The 22,566-nt window shown below is 43.2% G+C and overlaps 1 protein-coding gene across 1 annotated transcript in view; it reads left to right on the top strand.

Annotated features, from left to right (window-relative positions):
- The window catches only part of CFAP47 (cilia and flagella associated protein 47), a 536,960-nt gene that overhangs the window by 237,132 nt on the left and 277,262 nt on the right, over nucleotides 1-22,566 (top strand). Inside the window, exon 45 of the mRNA XM_060234105.1 lies at nucleotides 19,648-19,825. Coding sequence (XP_060090088.1) covers nucleotides 19,648-19,825 — 178 coding nt within the window. The remainder of the gene's footprint in view (nucleotides 1-19,647; nucleotides 19,826-22,566) is intronic.

Here is a 22,566-nt window from a genome sequence, read left to right as displayed (position 1 = left end):
GCGGGAGGTCTTGTGTTACTCTCTAGCTTGCTCAGGATCTATTCTATTCACTCCTGAATCTGCGCCTGTCAAAATGACTGCCTTTCACACATGGTCATTTTGAAAGGCACAGGTTCAGGAGTATATAAAATGAAGCCTGTGCAAGCTAGAGACACCAAACTCACAGGGGGCCTCTCCTGGATGGTCCTTTGCATGACCTTTAAGTTTGATGTCTCTAGTTTTCATAGGATTCATTCTATGCACTCCTAAACTTCCTGAACCTGCACCTGTCAAAATGACCATATGTGACAGTCCTTTTGACAGGTTCAGGTTCAGGTGTGTACAGAATTGGCACTCCCCAGGGATGTGTCTTGAGTCCACTTCTTTTCACTATTTACACGTCTGATTGTGTTTCTAGTAGTCTGAGCAATAAAATCATTAAGTATGCAGATGATACAACTTTAGTGGGGCTCATCTCTGAGAATGATGAGTCTGCATATAGGAGGGAAGTTCATCAGCTGTCCCTCTGGAGTAAAGCAAATAATTTTATTTTTAATGTAAATAAGACGAAGGAAATTATAGTGGATTATAGGAAGAGTAGTCTGGACATTCAGCCGTTGTTTATTGATGGGGTTATGGTAGAACAGGTTACAGAATGGAAGTTTTTGGGAATTACTATGAAACAGGATCTAACATGGGGAGCAAATACTTTAGCTCTAGAGAAAAAGGCCCAGCAACGACTATACTATTTAAGACTCTTAAGATCACAACTGTCAGGGAGTCTGCTGGTTGCCTATTATCGTAGTTCCATTGAGAGCATTTTATCTTATTGCCTCTGCGTGTGGTTTGGGAGCTGCACGGAAGCAGAGAGAAGGGTGCTCCAAAGAGTGATGGCGAGAGCACAGAACATTTGTGTATGTTCTCTCCCCTCATTGGTGGATCTGTATGATAAGGGATGTAGAAGGAAGATACAAATGATCTTAAGGGACCCTTCACATCTGGGCCACTCGCTATTTGAGATTTTACCGTCAGGTAGGTGATATAGAGTGTTGAAGGCAAAGACAAATAGATTCAAGGGCAGCTTCTATCCAAGTGCTGTGGTTAAGCTAAATGGAGGGTTATGAATGGTTATGTGTTTTTAGATGCATTTAAATGGTCTATGTATATGTCCTTTTGTGGGTGTTGATGTGTTGGTATGTTTGTGGAAGAGCACCTCATTTCGTTGCTCTCATTTTCTTGAGAACAATGACAATAAATTTATCTATCTATCTATCTATCTATCTATCTATCTATCTATCTATCTATCTATCTATCTATCTATCTATCTATCTTGATCCTGTGCAAGCTAGGGACACCAAACTCTCAGGAGATCTCTGGCTGATGCTCCTCTACCCGCCTTTCAAATTTGGTGAGGAATTGATTTATGGTGTCTAAGTAACGGCGCCCCAAAAAAGGTGGCCCCAGAAAAGTGCTTTCTGGGGAAAGAAAACACTTTCTTGGGGCACCTTTTGGGCGGGGCATAACTCAAACCCTGTAAAGCCAATCCTCATTAAACTTAGAGGACAGATAAAGGAGGTTCAGCCAGAGATTTTCTGTGAGTTTGGTGTCTCTAGCCTGCACAAGATTTGTTCTACCAGGTCACAAACCTTACAAATTGAATCAGTTCATTGTTTGTGATTGTTTTTGATTGTTTGTGGGTTTGTGTTTTCCCAGTTCATGCACATTCCTATCTAGAATCCTAGTTCTCCTAGAGGTTTGTCACAGGAGTTTAAGCAATATACATGATCCCAGATGATTGTAGTTTAAATCCAGGGGGGAACAAATTCTGGTCACCAAAATCAGGTTTATTAAGATGTCAAATCAAGGAAGAAATAGAGTAAAATGATACATTAAGGTATTAGTTCAGAATAATAACCAGAAGTAAAATAATACATTAAAGTATCAGTTCAGAATAATAGAAGCTGGCTTTCATATGCATTTGTGGCAGAATACATTGATTAAACCAAGAATAATATACATCCAAATGTAGTAAATAAATATAATGTTTAAACTGTAGAGTAGTAATAATAAAGCCTCATAAATCCCTATTTATTAGTCACATAAATCTCAGTCAATAGACTAGGAATTACCACACATTTTGTACATGTTTTGGATGCTAGTTCGTCCCTTATCTTTACTGTGAAGATTGACCACTAAACTTCATATTGATTTCTCAATGCCTGACTCTCCTCTATCCCAAAACAAGTAGGAATTTATACCTTGTAAATTACTCAGATTTATAGAAGAACCAAGTTTAGATTTGGTAGCTTAGTGCTTAAGGCTGCAATTTTAATAGTGCTTGATCAGATGGAGTTAAAGTCAATACAATTTTTATACATGTTCTCATCATGATTGAATTCTAAGTCTAGAAGTGTTCAGAAATAGATATATGTATATATTAGTTGGAACTGAAGAAGAGTTACGGATGTTTCTGCACCATTTCTTAGAAACTCAACAGAAACTCTGTGAGCACTTAAGGCTGTTTTGCAGGACATCTGTTTTGTTAGAAATGTACATTGTGAATGTGTTTTAAAATAATTGATGGCATTTGTGGGAGGCTACCTGGCAATGAGCCACTTGGGGGGGGGGCAGGACATGCCATTGGTGCCAGCAGCAAAGCTCACCGAGGTGGGGCAAGGTGGGGCCAGGGATTGGAGGGTACAATCAGGGTAGCGTCAGCAACAGGGCAGATTTGGCAGTCTGCCCCAGGGAAGCTCAGAAGCTGTGGAGGTAATGAGCAAGCCTGGATGGGAGAGCAATGTCTCTGATTCTAGGTGTTTTAAGGCAAGGTGTGGCTGTGGAGCGCAAGGCTTGGCTAAGATGCAAGGAACAGAGAAGAAGAGAACATAAGAAGAGTCCTGCTGAATCAGACCAGTGGTCCATCTAGTTCAGCATCTTGTCTTATGCAGTGGCCAACCAGTTCCTCTGGACAGCCAACAACAGGGCATAGAGGTCGAGGTCTTCCCATGATGTTGCCTCCTGGCTATGGGATTCAGAGGCTTAGTGCCCCTGAATGTGGAGGTTCTCCTCAATGACCATTGCTAGTAGTCATTGACAGACTTAATAGATTCAAGGGCAGCTTCTACCCAAGTGCCGTGGTTAGGCTAAATGCAGGGTTATGAATGGTTATTTGTTTTCAGATGCATTTAAATGGTCTATGTATATGTCCTTTTTTGGGGGGTGTTGATGTGTTGGTATGTTTGTGGAAGAGCACCTCATTTCGTTGCTCTCATTTTCTTTTTTGAGAACAATGACAATAAATTTATCTATCTATCTATCTATCTATCTATCTATCTATCTATCTATCTATCTATCTATCTATCTATCTATCTATCTATCTATCTATCTATCTATCTATCTATCTATCTATCTATCTTATTCTCCATGAATCTATCTAATCCCCTTTTAAAGCTGTTAATTCCTTTTGCTATCGTTACATCCTCTAGCAGAGAATTCCACATTTTAATTATTCTCTGTGTAAAGCAGTATTTCCTTTTTGTCCATCCTGAATCCATTTCCCAGCAATTTTATTGGATGCCTTCAAGTTCTCGGCTTTCATTGTCCTGAATAATCTGCAAACTTGGCCACTACACTACTCACTCCTAGTTCCAGATCACTAAAGAATAAATTAAATAGTACCAGCCCCGATACTGATCCTTGTGGGACTTACCTGCTTATCTCCCTTCATTGTGAGAACTCTCCATTGCTTTCTATTCTTCGCTTCCTGTCATTCAACCGGTTTTTAATCCATAAGAGAACCTGTCCTCTTATCCCATGACTGTTAAATTTACTTTGGTGCAGTACCTTGACAAAAGCCTTGAAAGTCCAAGTATATAATGTCTATTGGGTCATAATTGTCTACTTGTTCACTTTCTCAAAGAAATCTGAAAGGTTTGAGGAGGCAGGATTTCCCTTTGCAGAAGCCATGCTGATTTTTCCTTGTCAGACTTTGTCCTTCTATGTGCCTAACCATTCTGTCTTTGATTACAGTACCTACTAATTTGCCTGGGATAGACATTAGGCTGACTGGCCTGTAATTTCCTGGTTTCCCGCTGGATCTCTTCTTAAAAATTGGTGTCACATTCGTTACTCTCCAGTCTTCTGGTACAGTGGCTGACTTTAGGGATAGGTTACATAAATGGATTAGTAGGTCAACTATCTCACATTCAAGTTCCTTAAGAACCCTGAGGTGAATGCTGTCAGAACCTTATTGGTTTTTAATTTCTCCAGTAGAATAATTTCCCTAGGACAATGGAGTTCAGCTCAAGGACCAGCAGCTATAAAAAGATGTAAGGGGAACTGCAAAGAAGCTGGTTGGAGGAGAAAAGGTGGGAAGAAGGAGGCAAGTTGCAGCATTATGCCTCTTTTCTCATGTAATTCATTGTAATCCTGACTGAGGAAGGTGGACCCTCAAGTGCATTGATGGGTGGATAAAACAAACTGTGTAAGAAAAGAGAAAATAGACTGCTGCTTTCAAGATTTATTGCCTCCAGGTATGATGTTCCCTTGTCCCCAGAGGGAACTACTTCATGCTACAAAGTTTATAGTAATGTGAGGAATTTTAGGCTCTTCCTTGGGCTTCCTTCCTTCCACTAAAGGGCAGAATACATGATATGAGTGACTCAAGTTGGGCCACGTGGAGCCCATCTCCTTGGCTTTTCATATGAAAATGGCACAGTAAGAAAGCCTGCAGCCCTTCCTGTCACCTCAAACAAAAGCCAAACAGAACAAGGGAATACTTTAAAGATTAGTTCCTTTATTATCAGTGGACATTTTGTAGAAAAATAGGTGGAGCTCATCCAGGGATTGTTATGCAGCTGCACATACTGTTCAATGGACAAGGAGATGGAACTCTCAGAAGGAGGAGGTGGAACTCTCAGAAAGATGTAGGAGCTGTGCTCCTGTGAGCTCCCACTGAATCTGAGGCCTGCTTATTATACATGTGATTACGAGTTGGTACAGGTACTGAGGACCCAACTCATGTCACATGTGTATGTACTTTGACTCTGAGATTCAACACTTGTTGGTTAAGTCTTTGCTCTAACCACATGTCACATCCCTAGGTATGTAAAAGTGATTGCGCCGCTTGGGAGCAGTGACCATAATGTTATTGATTTCACCGTTTGTATAAATAGGGAGTTGTCCAAAAAGACCGCCACAACCACGTTTAACTTTAAAAAAGGTAAATACACTGAGATGAGGAGGCATGTGAGGAGGAAACTGAAAGGAAAGGTACATACAGTCATAACCCTCGGGGAAGCTTGGACGCTATTTAAAACTATAATCCTAGAAGCTCAGATAAAATACATACCACAAGTTAGGAAAGGCACAAACAGGCATAAGAAAAGGCCTGCATGGTTAACAAACAAAGTAATGGAAGCTGTAAAAGGTAAGAAGGACTCCTTTAAGCGGTGGAAAACCAGTCCAAGTGAGATTAGTAAAAGGGAACACAGGCTGTGGCAAATCAAATGCAAGACTGTGATAAGGCAGGCAAAAAAGGGACTATGAGGAGCATATTGCAAAAAACATAAAGACCAACAATAAAACTTTCTTCAAATATATTAGAAGTAGGAAACCAGCCAGGGAGGCAGTGGGGCCCTTGGATGACCATGGGGTAAAAGGATTACTGAAGGAGGATAGGGAAATGGCTGAGAAGCTAAATGAATTTTTTGCCTCCGTCTTCACTGTGGAAGACGAGAACTTTTTGCCTGCCCCAGAACCACTAATTTTGGAAGGGGTGTTGAAAGACCTGAGTCAGCTTGAGGTGACAAAAGAGGAGGTCCTACAACTGATAGACAAATTAAAAACTAATAAGTCACCGGGTCCGGATGGCATACATCCGAGAGTTCTGAAAGAACTCAAAGTTGAACTTGTGGATCTTCTAACAAAAATCTGTAATCTTTCATTGAAATCTGCCTCCGTTCCTGAGGACTGGAAGGTAGCAAATGTCACCCCCATCTTTAAAAAGGGTTCCAGAGGAGATCCGGGAAATTACAGGCCAGTCAGTCTGACTTCAATACCGGGAAAGTTTGTAGAAACCATTATCAAGGACAGAATGAGTAGGCACATTGATGAACACGGGTTATTGAGGAAGACTCAGCATGGGTTCTGCAAGGGAAGATCTTGCCTCACTAATCAGTTACATTTCTTTGAGGGGGTGAACAAACATGTGGACAAAGGCGACCCGATAGATGTTGTTTACCTTGACTTCCAGAAAGCTTTTGATAAAGTTCCTCATCAAAGGCTCCTTAGAAAACTTGAGAGTCATGGAGTAAAAGGGCAGGTCCTCTTGTGGATCAAAAACTGGCTTAGTAATAGGAAGCAGAGAGTCAGTATAAATGGGCAGTCTTCGCAGTGGAGGACAGTAAGCAGTGGGGTGCCGCAGGGCTCGGTACTGGGTCCCATGCTCTTTAACTTGTTCATAAATGATTTAGAGTTGGGAGTGAGCAGTGAAGTGGCCAAGTTTGCGGATGACACTAAATTGTTCAGGGTGGTGAGAACCAGAGAGGATTGTGAGGAACTCCAAAGGGATCTGTTGAGGCTGGGTGAGTGGGCGTCAACGTGGCAGATGCGGTTCAATGTGGCCAAGTGCAAAGTAATGCACATTGGGGCCAAGAATCCCAGCTACAAATACAAGTTGATGGGGTGTGAACTGGCAGAGACTGACCAAGAGAGAGATCTTGGGGTCGTGGTAGATAACTCACTGAAAATGTCAAGACAGTGTGCGTCTGCAATAAAAAAGGCCAACGCCATGCTGGGAATTATTAGGAAGGGAATTGAAAACAAATCAGCCAGTATCATAATGCCCCTGTATAAATCGATGGTGCGGTCTCATTTGGAGTACTGTGTGCAGTTCTGGTCGCCGCACCTCAAAAAGGATATTATAGCATTGGAGAAAGTCCAGAGAAGGGCAACTAGAATGATTAAAGGGCTGGAGCACTTTCCCTATGAAGAAAGGTTGAAACGCTTGGGGCTCTTTAGCTTGGAGAAACGTCGACTGCGGGGTGACATGATAGAGGTTTACAAGATAATGCATGGGATAGAGAAAGTAGAGAAAGAAGTACTTTTCTCCCTTTCTCACAATACAAGAACTCGTGGGCATTCAATGAAATTGCTGAGCAGAAAGGTTAAAACGGATAAAAGGAAGTACTTCTTCACCCAAAGGGTGATCAACATGTGGAATTCACTGCCACAGGAGGTGGTGGCGGCCACAAGTATAGCCACCTTCAAGAAGGGTTTAGATAAATATATGGAGCAGAGGTCCATCAGTGGCTATTAGCCACAGTGTATGTGTGTATATAAAATTTTTTGCCACTGTGTGACACAGAGTGTTGGACTTGATGGGCCGTTGGCCTGATCCAACATGGCTTCTCTTATGTTCTTAGGTTCTTAGGTATATAATCTCTGGGGGAGAAAGGATGGAGTGGGGCACTGCTCGAAGCATACCAACCTACAGAAATGGGACAGAAGAAGTCTGCAATGGCATGGGAGGAGCAAGGACACCCAGTGCTAATTCTTGATGGAGTAAAAGTCCTACTAGAGGACAAAGACCGCTTGAGAGAAAAGACCTAATTAGTGTGTATGTGTGACTTGCTGCCAAGTCACTTGTGATTTATGGCAACTCTCTGAATGAATAACCTCCAAAACATCCTCTCAAGCATCCTGAGCTTTACCATAGCATGAATTATCTTGATCTTGTTCTCCAGTGATACTTGCTTACACTCTTGTATCTGACAAAGAGATTTTTGACTATAGAAAATTTATAGGCTTTTGGTTTTTAAGGTGCTACTGGCCTCAAATCTAGCGCTTCCTATACTGCATATAGATTGAATAGATAGGGAGATAAAATACATCCTTGTCTGACACCTTAGCCAACTGGAAACCATTCTATTTCTACATATTTTGTCCTAATAGTAGCCTCTTGTCCAGAGTACAAGTTGTGAATGAAAACAATTACATGTTGCAGTGCACCCATTTCTTTTTCCAGCCATAGCTTTCCATGATCCACACAGTTGAAAGCTTTGCTGTAATCTATGAAATACAAATTTATTTTCTTCTGAAATTCTCTGATATGCCCCAATAATCATCATAAATTTGCATTGTGATCTGTGTCTCTTCCTTTTCTAAATTCAGTTGGAATACCTGGCTTTCTCCCCTTCCATATATGGCAAGAGTTTTTGTTATGAAATAAAAGCAAACATACAGAGAAGCAACAACTTGGCATGTCCAGGAGAGGGAGGACAAAAAGGCCAGAGCCAGGGCCCACCCTAGTCCTTCTGGCACCCTAGGCAGCAGAGCTCTGCCTCCGCCCCAGTCACCGGGCCTGCTGCCTACTTGTGAGTAGCCCCGTGGCTGCCGCTAACTTGCGAGTAAGCGAGTAGCCCTGCACAGCAGTGAAGGAAAAGTGTGGTAGCGATAGGGGGCGGACGGGAAGGGAAGGAAAAGTGTGGCGGTGGTGATCCGGGGGAGCGGGAAGGGAAGAAAAAAATCGGCGGCGATGGGGGGGAGGAAAGGGAAGGAAAAGTGCGGTAATGGGGGGGGCGGGACGCCGTGCGGGCAGGCGGCGGCCCGGAGGGAGCTAGCAGCGGAAGGGAGAGGGGAGGGAGGCAAGCTAAGCACTTGCCTGGGGCACCGGAGGGGGGTGAGAGCCCAATTTGCCGCCCCCGCCTCTCAGTGCTGCAGGCAACCGCCTAGTTTGCCTAGTGGGAGGGCCAACCCTGGCCACAGCTGAAGCAGGTGAGGAGGAAGGAGCTTGGAGCAGAAAAGGAGAGTAGCTAGCCAGGTCTGAGCTATACACAGATGTTTGTTGTTGTTCAGTTGCACAGTTGAGTCCGACTCTTTGCGACCCCATGTACAAAGTCATGCCAGGCCCGCCTGTCTTCCACCATCCTCCGAAGTCTGCTCAAATTCGTGTTTGTTACATCAGTAACACTGTTCAGCCATCTCATCTTTTGCCATCCCCTTCTTCTTTTGCCTTCTGTCTTTCCCAGCATCAGGATCTTCTCCAGGGAGTGCTCCCTTTTCATTTGGTGGCCAAAGTATTTGAACTTCAGCTTCAGCATCTGACCTTCCAGGGAACCATCTGGGTTGATTTCTCTTAGGACTGACTGATTTGATCTTCTTGCAGTCCAAGGGACTCTCAAGAGTCTTCTCCAGCACCACATCTCAAAAGCATCTATTCTGCTCTCGGCCTTCCTTATGGTCCAGGTCTCACAGCCATACATTGCTACTGGGAATACCATCGCTTTGACTATACGGACTTTTGTTGGCTGGCTGATTTCTCTACTTTTATTATACTGCCCAGGTTCGCCATAGCTGTCCTCCCAAGGAGCAAACATCTTTTAATTTCATGGCTACAGTCACCATCTGCACTGATCTTAGACCCCAGAAATGTGAAGTCTGTCACTACTTCCATGTCTTCCCTTTCTGTTTGCCAAGGTGTGATGGAGCCAGATGCCATGATCTTAGTTTTTTTGATGTTGAGTTTCAAGCCTACTTTTGTGTTCCCCTCTTTCACCTTCAGCAAGAGGTTCTTTAGGTCCTCACTTTCTGCCATTAGAGTAGTGTCATTTGCATATCTGAGGTTGTTGATGTTTTTCTCGGCAACCTTAATTCTGGCTTCCACTTCATCCAGGCCAGCATTCCGCATGATGTACTCTGCATATAAATTAAATAAGCAGGGTGACAATATACATCCTTGTCGAACTCCTTTTCCTATTCTAAACTCATCAGTTGTTCAATATCCCATTCTGACAGTTGCTTCTTGACCCTTATACAGGTTTCTCAGGAGACATGTGAGGTGGTCTGGTACTCCCATCTCTTTAAAGACTTGCCACAGTTTGTTGTGATCCACACAATCAAAGGCTTTAGTGTAGTCAATGAAACAGAAAAAGACATTTTTCTGATACTCTCATGCTTTCTCCGTAATCCAGCAAATGTTGGCAATTAGATCTATAGTTCCTCTACCTCTCTGAAACCCAGCTTGAACTTCTGGTAGTTCCTGATCTACATACTGCTGAAGCCTGGTTTGTAGGATCTGTAACATGACCTTGCTGGCATGTGAAATGAGTGCAGTGGTGCGATAGTTTGAACATTCCTTGGCATTACCCTTCTTTGGGATTGGGATATAAACTGACCTTTTCCAATCCTGTGGCCACTGTTGTGTTTTTCAAATTTGTTGACATAATGTATGCATTACTTTATCATGTTTTAGGACTTTGAATGGCTCAGCTGGGATACTGTCATCTCCGCTCGCTTTGTTGTTAGTAATGCTTTCTAAAGCCCATTTGACTTTGCACTCCGGGATGTCTGGTTCAAGGTCATCGATTTCACTGTCATGGTTGTCTGGGACATTGAGATCCTTTTTGTATAATTCCTCTGTGTATTTTTGCCACCTCTTCCTGATCTCTTCTGTTTCTGTCCTTTATCATGGCCATCTTTGCATGAAACGTTGCCTTGATTTCTCCAATTTCTTGAAGAGATCTCTTGTCCTTCCCATTCTATTATTTTCCTCTATTGCTTTGCATTGTTCCTTCAGGAAGGCCTCCTTATCTCTCCTTGCTGTTCTCTGGAAAACTGCATTCTGTTGGGTGAATCTTTCCTTTTTACCTTTGCCTTTCGCTTTCCTTCTTTCCTCAGCTATTTGTAAAGCCTCATCAGACAGCCACTTTGCTTTCTTGCATTTCTTTTTCTTTGGGATGGTGCTGATTGCTGTCTTCTGTACAATGTCATCAATCCCTGTCCATAGTTCTTCAGGCACTCTGTCTATCAACTCTAGTTCCTTAAACCTATTCTTCACCTCCACTGTATATTCACAAGGGATGTGATCAAGGTCAAACCTGAATGGCTTAATGGCTTTCCCAGTTTTCTTCAGTTTAAGCCTGAATTTTGCAATGAGTAGCTTATTATCTGAGCCACATGACCTGAGCCACATGATCCGAGCCACAGCTCCAGGTCTTGTTTTTGCTGACTGTAAAGAGCTTCTCCATCTTTGACTGCAGAGTATATAATCAATCTGATTTCTGTGTTGCCCATCAGGTGATGTTCACATGTAGAGTCGCCTTTTAGGTTGTTGGAAGAGGGTGTTCGCTATGATCAGCTTGTTCTCTTGACAAAACTCTATTAGCCTTTACCCGGCTTCATTTTGTTCTCCAAGGCCAAATTTGTCAGTTGTTCCAGTCACCTTTTGACTTCCTACTTTGGCATTCCAGTCCCCTATGATGAGGAGCACATCTTTTTTTGGTGTTAATTCTAGAAGGTGTTGTAGGTCTTCATAGAACTGGCCCAATTCAGCCTCTTCTGCATCAGTGATTGGGGCATAGACTTGGATTACTGTGATATCCAATGGTTTGCCTTGGATACAGACCGAGATTATTCTGTCATTTTTGAGATTGTATCCCATTACTGCCTTCCTCACTCTCTTGTTAACTATAAAGGCCACACCATTTCTTCTACGAGACTCTTGTCCACAATAGATGTAGTGATCCTCTGAGTTAAATTCACCCATTCCCGTCCATTTTAGTTCACTGATTCCCAGAATGTCGATGTTCAGTCTTGCTATCTCTTGTTTGACCACATCTAGCTTACCTGGATTCATAGATCTTACATTCCACGTTCCGATGCAGTATTGTTCTTTGGAGCATCGGACTGTTCTTTCACCATCAGACACATCCACAGCTGAGCGTCCTTTCAGCTTTGGCCCAGCCGCTTCACTCTTTCTGTGGTTTCTTGAACACTCTTCCCGAGTAGCATATAGGGCACCTTCTAACCTGAGAGGCTCATCTTCCAGCGCCATATCTTTTAGCCTTTTGTTTCTGTTTATGGGGTTTTCTTGGCAAGAATACCGGAGTGGTTTGCCATTTCCTTCTCCAGTGGATCACATTTAGTCTGGGTTCTCAGCTGTGGCCTGTCCATCTTGGGTGGCCCTGCATGGCATAGCCCACAGCCTCATTGAACCGCGCAAGCCCTCTCGCCACGACAAGGCAGCAATCCATGAGAGGGATATACAGATGTTAGAGATACATAATGCCCTTGGACCAGGAAAACAGTGTTCCTGGCCATGGAACAGCAACTATACCTAGCCCCAGGGCTGGGTGGCCTGGCTACCTCATGTATTAGTCCTGCAGGAAGGTGTTGGCTAGAGCTAGGAGTTCAGTTACTAAGACCTAGTGAAGAGCCTCAGCTGAGACAGCAGATATAGAAACTGGATTAAAGCAGATGGAGGTGACAAATAGTAAAGCAATCATGTTGCAGCGTGAGTGTTAACCTTGGGAACTGGTAATTGGATTTGAGTGAAGCAATACAAGGGCAACAACTTCATTTTTTGGGACATCATTTGACAATACTGCTAAAAGATGAGATATCCCTGGGGATTTGCACCACAGTTTTGGTATGATTTTTTAGATGACCACTTCTGTGAGAGAAAAGAATAGCAGAGTTGATAAGATCTTCTGTGACTCTTGTTTTGAAGAAATTAAGAATAATTTCTTACCTCATGGAAGATGAAATATACACATCAGAATGATCAACTGATATCTTAGTGGAGGAAGTACCTGATAATATATCTGAAGCAGTGTGGAAAAACATCCATTATTAATTTATCAAAGATTTCAGGTTTTCACGGCTGGTAACATCATTAGGGTTTGTAGAATCTTTCGGGCTCAAGTGCCGTGTTCTACTGGAGAAAGTTTTCCTTCCAGGCGTTTCGTTCTCAGCTGCGGAGAACATCCTCAGTGGCGTTGCAGCCGGAGCAGGCGCTCTGACCTTCTTGGCTGCTGTGCATTGATGCACAAGAAGGTCAGAGCGCCTGCTCCGGCTGCAACGCCACTGAGGATGTTCTCCGCAGCTGAGAACGAAACGTCTGGAAGGAAAACTTTCTCCAGTAGAACACGGCACTTGAGCCCGAAAGATTCTACAAACCCTAATCATTATTAATTTGATTGGGATTTTAGTGTTTACTCTGGAAAACAGAGATAAAGTTGAAGGAAAACTGTCTAGGCTTTAGAGAACATTCATGCATAAATTAATAAATTGATGTGCATAGGCAAATACCTATTCTATTATCGCATGTAGCTGCAACTTGTCATAGGAGCAGAAAGTCAATTATGCCATTTTCTTGCAATAAACATTCCGAAGTGAAACTTCATTACTGCTTACACTGATGCAAAAGTGTCAGGCATGTTATGCAGTTTTCTAGTGTATTTTATAGTTTCTTCAGAAATAACTCAAAGTAAAAAAATAATTGTGCTGTTGAATTGACAGATTAAGTTTATGATCTACAACTTTTTATCGGTTGATTAGGCAAGGTATTATTTATTCCAATGTTCTTGTTGAGTTTGTTAAATCAATATTTTACAGAAATTGAATTTATTTAAAATAGTTTTATGCTGCCTATCCCCCCAGGGCTTGCAAGGTGATGAGCATAAAAACACTGCAACATTGAAGCAATTAAAAATTCAGTTAAAATTATAACATTCAATTAAAATGCATAAACACAAACTAGAAGGAGGTCCAATACCATATTGGGAATATGCCAAATGAAACAAAAAACAGTTTTCACCTGCTGGTTAATGATGCTGATAGAGGGAGACAAAGTTAGGGATAGAATTCCAAAATTTTGGTGCCATGATGGAATAGGCCCTTTTTTGGGTTGCCACCTGTCTAGCCTCAGATGGTGGTAGCAACCAAAGCCAGACTTTCAAGGATGACTGTACTGAAAAGATAGGGAGAAGGCAGTCCTTAAGGTATGTTGACTTTAGACCATACTGGACTTTAAAGGACAATACCAACACCTTGAATTGAACCTGAAAGCAAACTAGAAGCCAGTGTTGGTAGAAGACTGGAGTGATATGGTCTCTACAACCAGCTCCAGTCAACATTCTGGCAGCTGCATTCTGTACCAAATGTAGCTTCTGGACAGTCTTCAATGGTAGCCTTATATAAAGTGCATAACAGAAGTCTAATGTAGATGATACTAGGGCATGCACCACATTGGCAATATCTTTTCCGCCCAGAAAGGGCCATTGTTGGCTCACCAGCCAAAGCTAGTGAAAGACACCTGTGACCACTGCTGCCACTAGTTTATTCAATAGGAGGCCTGGGCCCAGGAGCACCCCAAGCTTCAGATCTCTTCCTTTAGGTGAAGTGCAATCCTGACCAGAAAAGGAGATATCACACATCCTGGGTCATACTTCCCCCCCTATACAAGTAGCACCCATTTTATTGGGATCATATTTCAATTTATTAGCCTTCATCCATCCCAAAGCTACCTCCAGGCACTTGCTCATGGCTTCCACAGCCTTCCTGGAATCTGTTGAGAGCATGAAACAAAGCTGAGTGTTATCTGAATATTGGTTCTGGCTCAGCTGATATCTTTGTATGACCTCTCCCTGCAGCTTTATTAGATGTTTAAAAGCATGGGGGAAAAGACAGAACCTTATGGGCCTTCATCGGCCAGTGGTCGAGTGGAGCAGCATAACCCCAGCACCTCACTCTGAAACCTATGGTTGAAATAGGACTGAAACCACAGCAGAACAGTGTCTCACAATTCCAGCCCCAAAAGGAGTCCAGATGGATGCCATGACTGATCATATCAAAAGCAACCAAAAGGTCCAGAAGAATTAACAGGGTCTCACTCCCTCATCTGTCTCCTGGAACAGGTCATCCACTAGGGTGACTAAGGCCTTTTCAGTCCTTTGACTGAACAAGTTAAAGAGCATGGGACCCAGTACTGAGCCCTGCAGCACCCCACTGCTTACCGTCCACCATTGACCATGCCAGACAACAGACTGGATCTAAACAATTCATTCAGGAATCCCTGAAATTGTCCAGCCATATGTTCAGCCACCTTGTTCAAGATAGAACACTTGAGACTGGACAGTAGGTGGTTCAAGCAGATTTCTTTTGCAGTGGATGTACCACTGCTTACTTCAGGGCAGGATCCTCTCTCTCAGTAAGGTGGTCACTGTCTCCCAGGCCCAATCTGCCAGTATCAATTGCCAGTATATTTAAGCTGCCAGGAGAGGCAAGAGTCATACAGGCAGATGGTAACTTTTAGGGATACTGTCCACATCATCAAACTGGGCAAACTGAAAGGTATCAACTGGACTAACTGGTATGCTGGGATTATCTAGTGCAGGAGCTTTTATCTGTGAAGTATTTATCAATACAAAAGAAGTGGGCTGATTAACATGTGGAATTCATTGCCACAGGAGGTGGTGGCGGCGACAAGCATGGCCACTTTCAAGAGGGGTTTAGATAAAAATATGGAGCAGAGGTCCATCAGTGGCTATTAGCCACAGTGTGTGTGTGTGTGTGTGTATTTATATATAAAAAAATTTGGCCACTGTGTGACACTCTGTGTGACAGAGTGTTGGACTGGATGGGCCATTGGCCTGATCCAACATGGCTTCTGTTATGTTCTTATGTTCTCCTTATAGTCCCTTTTTGCCTGCCTGATCACAGTCTTGCATTTGATTTGCCACAGCCTGTGTTCCCTTTTATTAATCTCACTTGGACTTGTTTTCCACCGCTTAAATGAGTCTTTCTTACCTTTTTTGTTGAACACAGGACACTGTATTTACATCTCTGAAGGTGTTATCTGTTTTTACATACAGTAGCTCACTAATTTCAAAATAGTACCAATTCTGTAATGAAATAAAATGGACGTAGTAAATGCTTATTGATGTAACTTAACGGCATTTTATTTTAGAAACTATTTTGATAGTATTACCAGTATATCGTAAAGCCTTGATAGACAAATAAATGTAGGGCATGACAACTTTTCTTATGTAGTACAACAAATCTGCTTGCTAAATGTTGCTGCTGCAGGGTGGGAATGTAGCTGTGTTCTGCCTATTACTTCTGGATAAGATGGATTAACTGAGTTCTTTAATTTCTCCTAAACTGAGCACAAACATTGCTTAAGTATGCTGTAGGTGTCAGTTAACCAAGTAACATTAGGGATCTAATATTCATTTAATTTTTTTGCTGATTTTATCTCATTTCATGTTTCACTGCTAACTTCTTGTTGATATTTTTCACTGTGGTAAGCAGGGCTTTTTCTGAGCCGGAATGCACCGGAACACCATTCCAGCTGGGCTTGTCAGCATTCCGGCTGGGTCAGCTAGCTTTCTGGCTGAAGAAAAGCCCTGGAAGGCAGCCATGTGCTCTTCCTTTCTCAGTGCCCAGGTCTGTGGTGCTGAGCCTCAGTGCGGTGACTGCTTCCCAGCTCCTGGGGAGGGACGGTGGCTTAGTGGTAGAGCATCTGCTTGGGAAGCAGAAGGTCCCAGGTTCATTCCCTGGCATCTCCAAAAAAGGGTCCAGGCAAATAGGTGTGAAAAACCTCAGCTTGAGACCCTGGAGAGCCACTGCCAGTCTGAGAAGACAATACTGACTTTGATGGACCAAGGGTCTGATTCAGTATAAGGCAGCTTCATATGTTGTTCATATGTTCCTGGGATGCCAGCAGAGCCCGCAGAGCTGAGCTTCACTGTAGAGGCCACTTCCCAGTGCCCAGGTTGTCGGCGGGGCTGAGCCTCGCTGCAGCAGCTGCTTCTCAGCACCCAGGTTGCCGGCAGGGCCCACGGGGCTGAGCCTCACTGCAGCATCCACTTCCTGGTACCCAGGTTGCCAGCGGAGCCACTTCCCTCTGCTCAGATCACTGGCAGTTCCTGCAGAGCTGAGCCTCACTTCAGCCCCAGCTTCCCGGTACCCAGGTCACCAGCAGGGCTGCTTTCCACTGCCCAGGTCACTGGTGGGGCCCGCGGGGCTGAGCCTTGCTGCAGTGTCTGCTTTCTGGCACCTAGGTCGCTGGCGGGGTGCGCAGGGCCACTTCACAGCACCCGGGTAACTGGCGGGGCCTGTGAAGCTGAATCTTGCTGCAGCAGCAGTTTCCTGGCACCTGTGTCACCAGCAAGGCCTGCAGGGCTGAGCCTCACTGTGGCAGTTGCTTCTCGGAGCCTGGGAAGCTGGCTGGGCTTGTAGGGCCCAGCCCCACTGCAGCAGCAACTTCCCAGCGCACAGGTCATGGGTGGGGTGTGCAGGACTGCTTCCCAGCGCCCAGGTAACTGGTGGGGCCCACGGGGCTGAATCTTGCTGCAACAGCAGCTTTCCGGCACCTGGGTCGCCAGCAGGGCCTGCGGGGCTGTGCTGGCCACTTCTCGGAGCCTGGGAAACTGGTCAGGCTTGCAGGGCCCAGCCACGCTGCAGTAACTGCTTTCCAGAGCCTAGGTTGCAGGGTAGGTTTGCAGGATAGATCCATTCCCTTTGGTGGCTCTCTGCTCCTGGCCTCGGAGGAGGAAAGAAAGAAAGAAAGAAAGAAAGAAAGAAAGAAAGAAAGAAAGAAAGAAAGAAAGAAAGAAAGAAAGAAAGAAAGAAAGAAAGAAAGAAAGAAAGAAAGAAAGAAAGAAAAGAAAGAAAGAAAAAACATTAAAATTAAGTTTAAAAAAATCCTTAAAAAGAAGAAGAAATCAAAGGGGGAAAAATCCCACCTGATGTTAAAGGAAGAGGGAACAGGCAGCGCAGCACAAGAGGGAAGGAAGGGAAAGCGGCTGACTGAGGTGCTTTTGTCCCCTTTCCCTTTGCTCATGCCCACTTCTGTTCACATACTGAAGTTTGCAGTTTGTATCTCCTTCTCCTTTAAAACTAGCTTGTTATTAACCCCTTTCCAAAATCACATTTGTTCAGCGCGATTGTTGAATCAGTGTAGTTGCACCCCACTCCCGACATGTTTGATGTTTGTTTTTATGGCCTGCCTGTTTTCCTTGCCTGGCTTTTTCTGCCCGCCACCCCTCCTCCTGCATTCTGGAATCTGCCCCCCCCCCTGCAATTTATCTGGACTGCTCTCCCCTACCTTCTCAATAGCACATATTCTCTTGCTCTCCTCCTCCCTGTTTAGAGGCTTCTTTTTGACCTGGCTTTGGTGGGGCTGTTTTCCACCCTGTCCCACCTTTTCAGCTTCCCTAAGAACCCTAGCTCTCTTTTTCTCAGCCTTTTCACCTCCTTGTTGATCTTCCTGTCCATTTTACATTCCCTTTGGTGCCATGTTTTGGGGGCAGCTTTCTGGAGCTGTTCCATGTTTTCTGGAATTCAGAAGAGAAATAAAAAGGTAAAGGCAAGCACCAGTTCAAATAAAAGGTAAAGGCAAACACCACCCTGGGGTGATGTTGCAGAGAAATGTAATGAGGTAAGTATCTGTTTTCTTTTTTTCCCAACTGGCTTAAATAGAATGTGTGCAGTCAAGTGCTTAGTGTAGGAGAGGCCATCAATTATCAGAGATGTTTCCACAGCCTTAGATGCAAATCTTCCCTCCCCTTTTTTGGGGTGGGGGTATCTCTCAGTGAAGTAGTGTACTCTAGTTAGATATATTTCTCCAAGTCAGAGAATGAAGGTGTAGCATGATATATTTGTTCTTGTTTGATGACTCTGAGAGAATGTTTTCCACCCATGACCAACAGACCATTGTTATTCCACAAGCTGCTTCCTGGTAACTTAGCATATGCTATGTAACCAACTGTAATAACTTTCCAGAGTTACATGTCTTAATAAAACACAGGCCGAGTCTGTACCTTTTCACCTTACATGAGAGAGACACAGTTACTTGTGTGATTATTCAACTTGACAGTTGTTTAATGTTCCTCTATATTTTGAACTTTTCTTAGATGGGTATTTCTTATATTTTTGGATTTTCTGGAAGCCTAATATATTTTTTTTCAGATTCTTCTGAGCTTGAAAATGTGAAACAAAAGGATATAAATATTTTAAGGAGGAAGTAGTGATTGGGGGGGAGGTGTTCTTATAGATAAGCTATTGTTACCTCATCCCTACCAGATTCTTCTTCAGGAGGGGAATTTCTCTGCACCCTTCAGTGACATAGAATCCTGCCTTGGTGGCAGCAGCAAGAGAAAAGATGATGGTTTACATAGCTGGACGGAAAGGATCCTAAGAGTAACCCAATTCCTTCCACCTGGCAGGGCTGGTTGAGCACTGTTCTCCCTAACAGCTGGGTTGAAATGGAGGAAATACATACACATTTCCTATCTAGGCAGGCTCATCTTCTTAATATTGGGTGTATGGGACAAGGAAAACAGTCGAGAGAGCATGTGCATCAGCTACCTTCATATACCCCAGCCTTGTAGCCAGATGAATGACCATGGCCTGGAAATGTGTTGATTCATTGGATGCACTGTGATCAGATGTGGCTAAGACTTGAAAGTTTCTTTGTGTTTTTCACAGAGCAAACTGTCCAGAAAAAGGAGCATTGTAAAAAAATGAAAATTTCCACAAATTGTTAGTTTTTCTCAGCTGGTGATGTCAGGGGGTGTGGCCTAATATGCTAATGAGTTCATTGTGTCAGGAGTGCTGCCTATTATGCTAATGAGTTCCTGCTGGGCTTTTTCTACCAAAAAAAGCCCTGGTGGTAAGTAGCTGGTACTGTACACTAACAACATTAATCAACAGCAGGATATACCCAAAATATAGCTAACATAAAATTTGTAGCATATAGTTTTATTTTATGGCAAACCATGCTGAATTGTGTGTTGACTACTTTCAGATCTTGCTACTGAAAGTAGAATGTGCGTGTTTATAGCTGTGCAAATTGTTCAAATGAATGTTATTCTATTTTTACAGAAAAATGTTCTGCACAACTTGCCTGCATACTCTGAACAAATCATCGAGTATAGTGTGGAAGTGAGCATGCCTGACTATTTTGAAATCCCTTGTAAAATACATATTCCTGTGCTGGCATCAGCTAGAGTTAATGCAAAACACCTTGAAAATCGAAACTGTTGTTTTGCAACAAAAACAGGTAACAAGTGCCTAATATTGAACAAAAACAAAATAAATTTTATATCCTCTGAAACTGTTTATTCAGCACTAGCTTGAGTCCATCAAGTCTGGTAACTGTTCCACCTCTTCCCTTGCTTGGGAAGGCAGTCTGTTTAAGCTCATGATTGCAGCAGAATCTTGAGATTTTTCTTTCCATTTCCCTCTAATTCAGGCAGTGCTCCGTATTCTTGCTGATTTACTTCTTTGTTCAGGCAATAAGAAATTGTTATTGAAGTAATTTAGTCTTGTTCTTCAAAGGGGCACCAATATTAATATGCAAAAGGTAAAGTTGTGGGGGGGGAGCTGTTTTAAAATTCAGCATTCACCACAGTCACTTTAGGACAAAAGTTTTGGAGAAGAAGGTGTTCCACTTCTAATTTCCCTCATTGTTATCTTAGTTTACATTCGACTTGCAGAAGTTCTTAAATTAACAATGAGCATTATACTAATCACAGAGGGCACAAAGAATAGTTGATCTGATTTTATAAGGTGAAAAGTTAAATAAAATTGTTGAAAGCAACACATTAAGCTCTACTTTGTTTTCAAAGATTTCAGGTTTTCACGGCTGGTAACATCATTAGGGTTTGTAGAGTCTTTCTGGATCAAGTGCCGTGTTCTACTGGAGAAAGTTTTCCTTCCAGACGTTTCGTTCTCAGCTGAGAACGAAACGTCTGGAAGGAAAACTTTCTCCAGTAGGAGGAAGAAGGAAAACTTTCTCCAAAACTTTTGTCCTCAGCTGAGAACGAAACGTCTGGAAGGAAAACTTTCTCCAGTAGAACACGGCACTTGATCCCGAAAGACTCTACAAACTCTACTTTGTTTGCAAACATTTTATCTTTTATTTTAAAGAAAAAGACCTGTTCATTCTTGTTAGTATTTTATATGACCGAAGCTGTAATTTGAAGTTCATTTTTTTTTAATTGACTGGGTCTTAGGTGGTTAGTGAATGTGGTAAAAACCAGATCATTCAGATACTGTATGTACTTGGGATACTTCCCATATATGCAGAAAAATATGACTTTGTAAACCTATGGGGAAGGGGGGAATGGCCTCATGAGGGAAGAGAATGTTCCAGAAGAAATCCAATGGTTGGAACACCTGAATGATTACAAGGGAAAATTGGAAAGGGAAGAGGAATCAGTCCCTGTGTTGAATTTAGAGGGTCCTAGGAATTGGGGTGGGAGTTTTAGGACTAGGAAAGGATTTAAAAATTCCCTCTTCCTACAATATCCCCAGCTTGTTATACACTAACAGCCTGTTTGTTCAACTTTTGCCTTTCCCCATCTATGCAGTTCATCTGTCTCTGCCAGTACTTAAAATGGGCACGGTGAATCTACTGTGCCAATTAGCTTCTACTAACTGCAATGAGAGGCAGTTTATTGTGCAGATGTCAAATAAGTTCTGTTTATGGTTGTACAATCAGGGCCAGCTCACCCACTAGGCAAAGTAGACATTTGGAGGGGTGCCGAATTGGGCTCTACTGCCCCTTCCTGAGCATTGTAATGGTGGGGAAGGGAGGGAGGAGAGGCCGCCGTGCCACAGATAGGGGTGGCGGGTGGCGAGTCTGCCTGGGGTGCCATGTGCCCCAGGGTCGGCCCTGTGTACAATTTTCCTCAAAAGGGAAAAGGGAGCCACATAAAGAGCCAATTCCATGAAGTTTGATGGATCACTGGAAAATAAATACCACTGTAGGATTCTGGAAAGCAGAAGTGCATTGGAAAAGCCTTGCTGGGCAGACCAAAAGCCCTGTTTCTTATAGTGGTCAATTAGATGTCTCTCAGAAATCCACAATCAGAGAGTGGAAGCAGGAGATACTGCATCCCCCTCCCTTTCATTCCATAGCTGGCATTCATCGTCATGGGTAATAGCCATTTCATAAGTCTTTTCCTCAAAGTTCATGTTTTTTGTAAGTTGCAATATGGTTTGCACCTTTATGAAAAAGAGAATGGCCTTTTCTGGTCAAATTTGTTGGGGCTTTGGGGGTGTTATGTACATTTTAATCTGTTAACATAGTTCCTTCAAAATTTGATCATTGCACTTGAACATATATAAGGAAAACCATAAACTGCTAACTTTTTAGAGATATGGATCATACAACAGGTTGAAATAAGTTTCTGTGTGAAGCTTTTACATTGTATAAGCATGTAGGACTGTAAAATGTCCAGTGTCCACTAGCTCACCTTTCATATATGGGGGGAGGGCTAATCAAGTGTTTGCCAAGTACTCTGAGCTTTCTATAATGCTCATGGAGTTAGCTGTTTTTTTTCTTATTGAAATGGAAAATCTAGTTGCCTCTTTTTACCTCCAGAGAGCTCTGGGACAGAGCAGAGAAGTGCTACAATCGTGAGGTTTGTGGCTCAGCAGCTGGGGGAGTTGCTAAAAACTTCTGAGTTCATGTGAAGGGCTGAAGGTGAAGGTGATTGAAGGTGATTGTTGCTGATTGATTAGGAGTGGCTGTGTTCCCCACCTTCTTTGCATTATTAAGCTGCGCCTTGCCAGAGGCGCGAGCCGAAGGACGAGAGCTAAAGGGCTCTTGGCCTGTGGCTCTTAGCCTGGGGGCTGTGTAAGGACCAGGAACCCAGATTCCTTGTGTTCCCAATAAGGTAAGTAGACTCTCCAGGCAGGGAGCCACATAAACAAACAGGGTTTAAAAGGGGACTGTATATTTTTAAAAAGCTATCATGAAGGTAGAATGCCAGCAGGGGGGTGGGGGCTTTCCAG

This window comes from Heteronotia binoei, chromosome 3, assembly GCF_032191835.1.
Source record: "Heteronotia binoei isolate CCM8104 ecotype False Entrance Well chromosome 3, APGP_CSIRO_Hbin_v1, whole genome shotgun sequence".
NCBI classification, from domain to species: domain Eukaryota; kingdom Metazoa; phylum Chordata; class Lepidosauria; order Squamata; family Gekkonidae; genus Heteronotia; species Heteronotia binoei.
The sequence above is the reverse complement of the archived record's forward strand: the minus strand, read 5'-3'. Positions and strand labels throughout refer to the sequence as shown.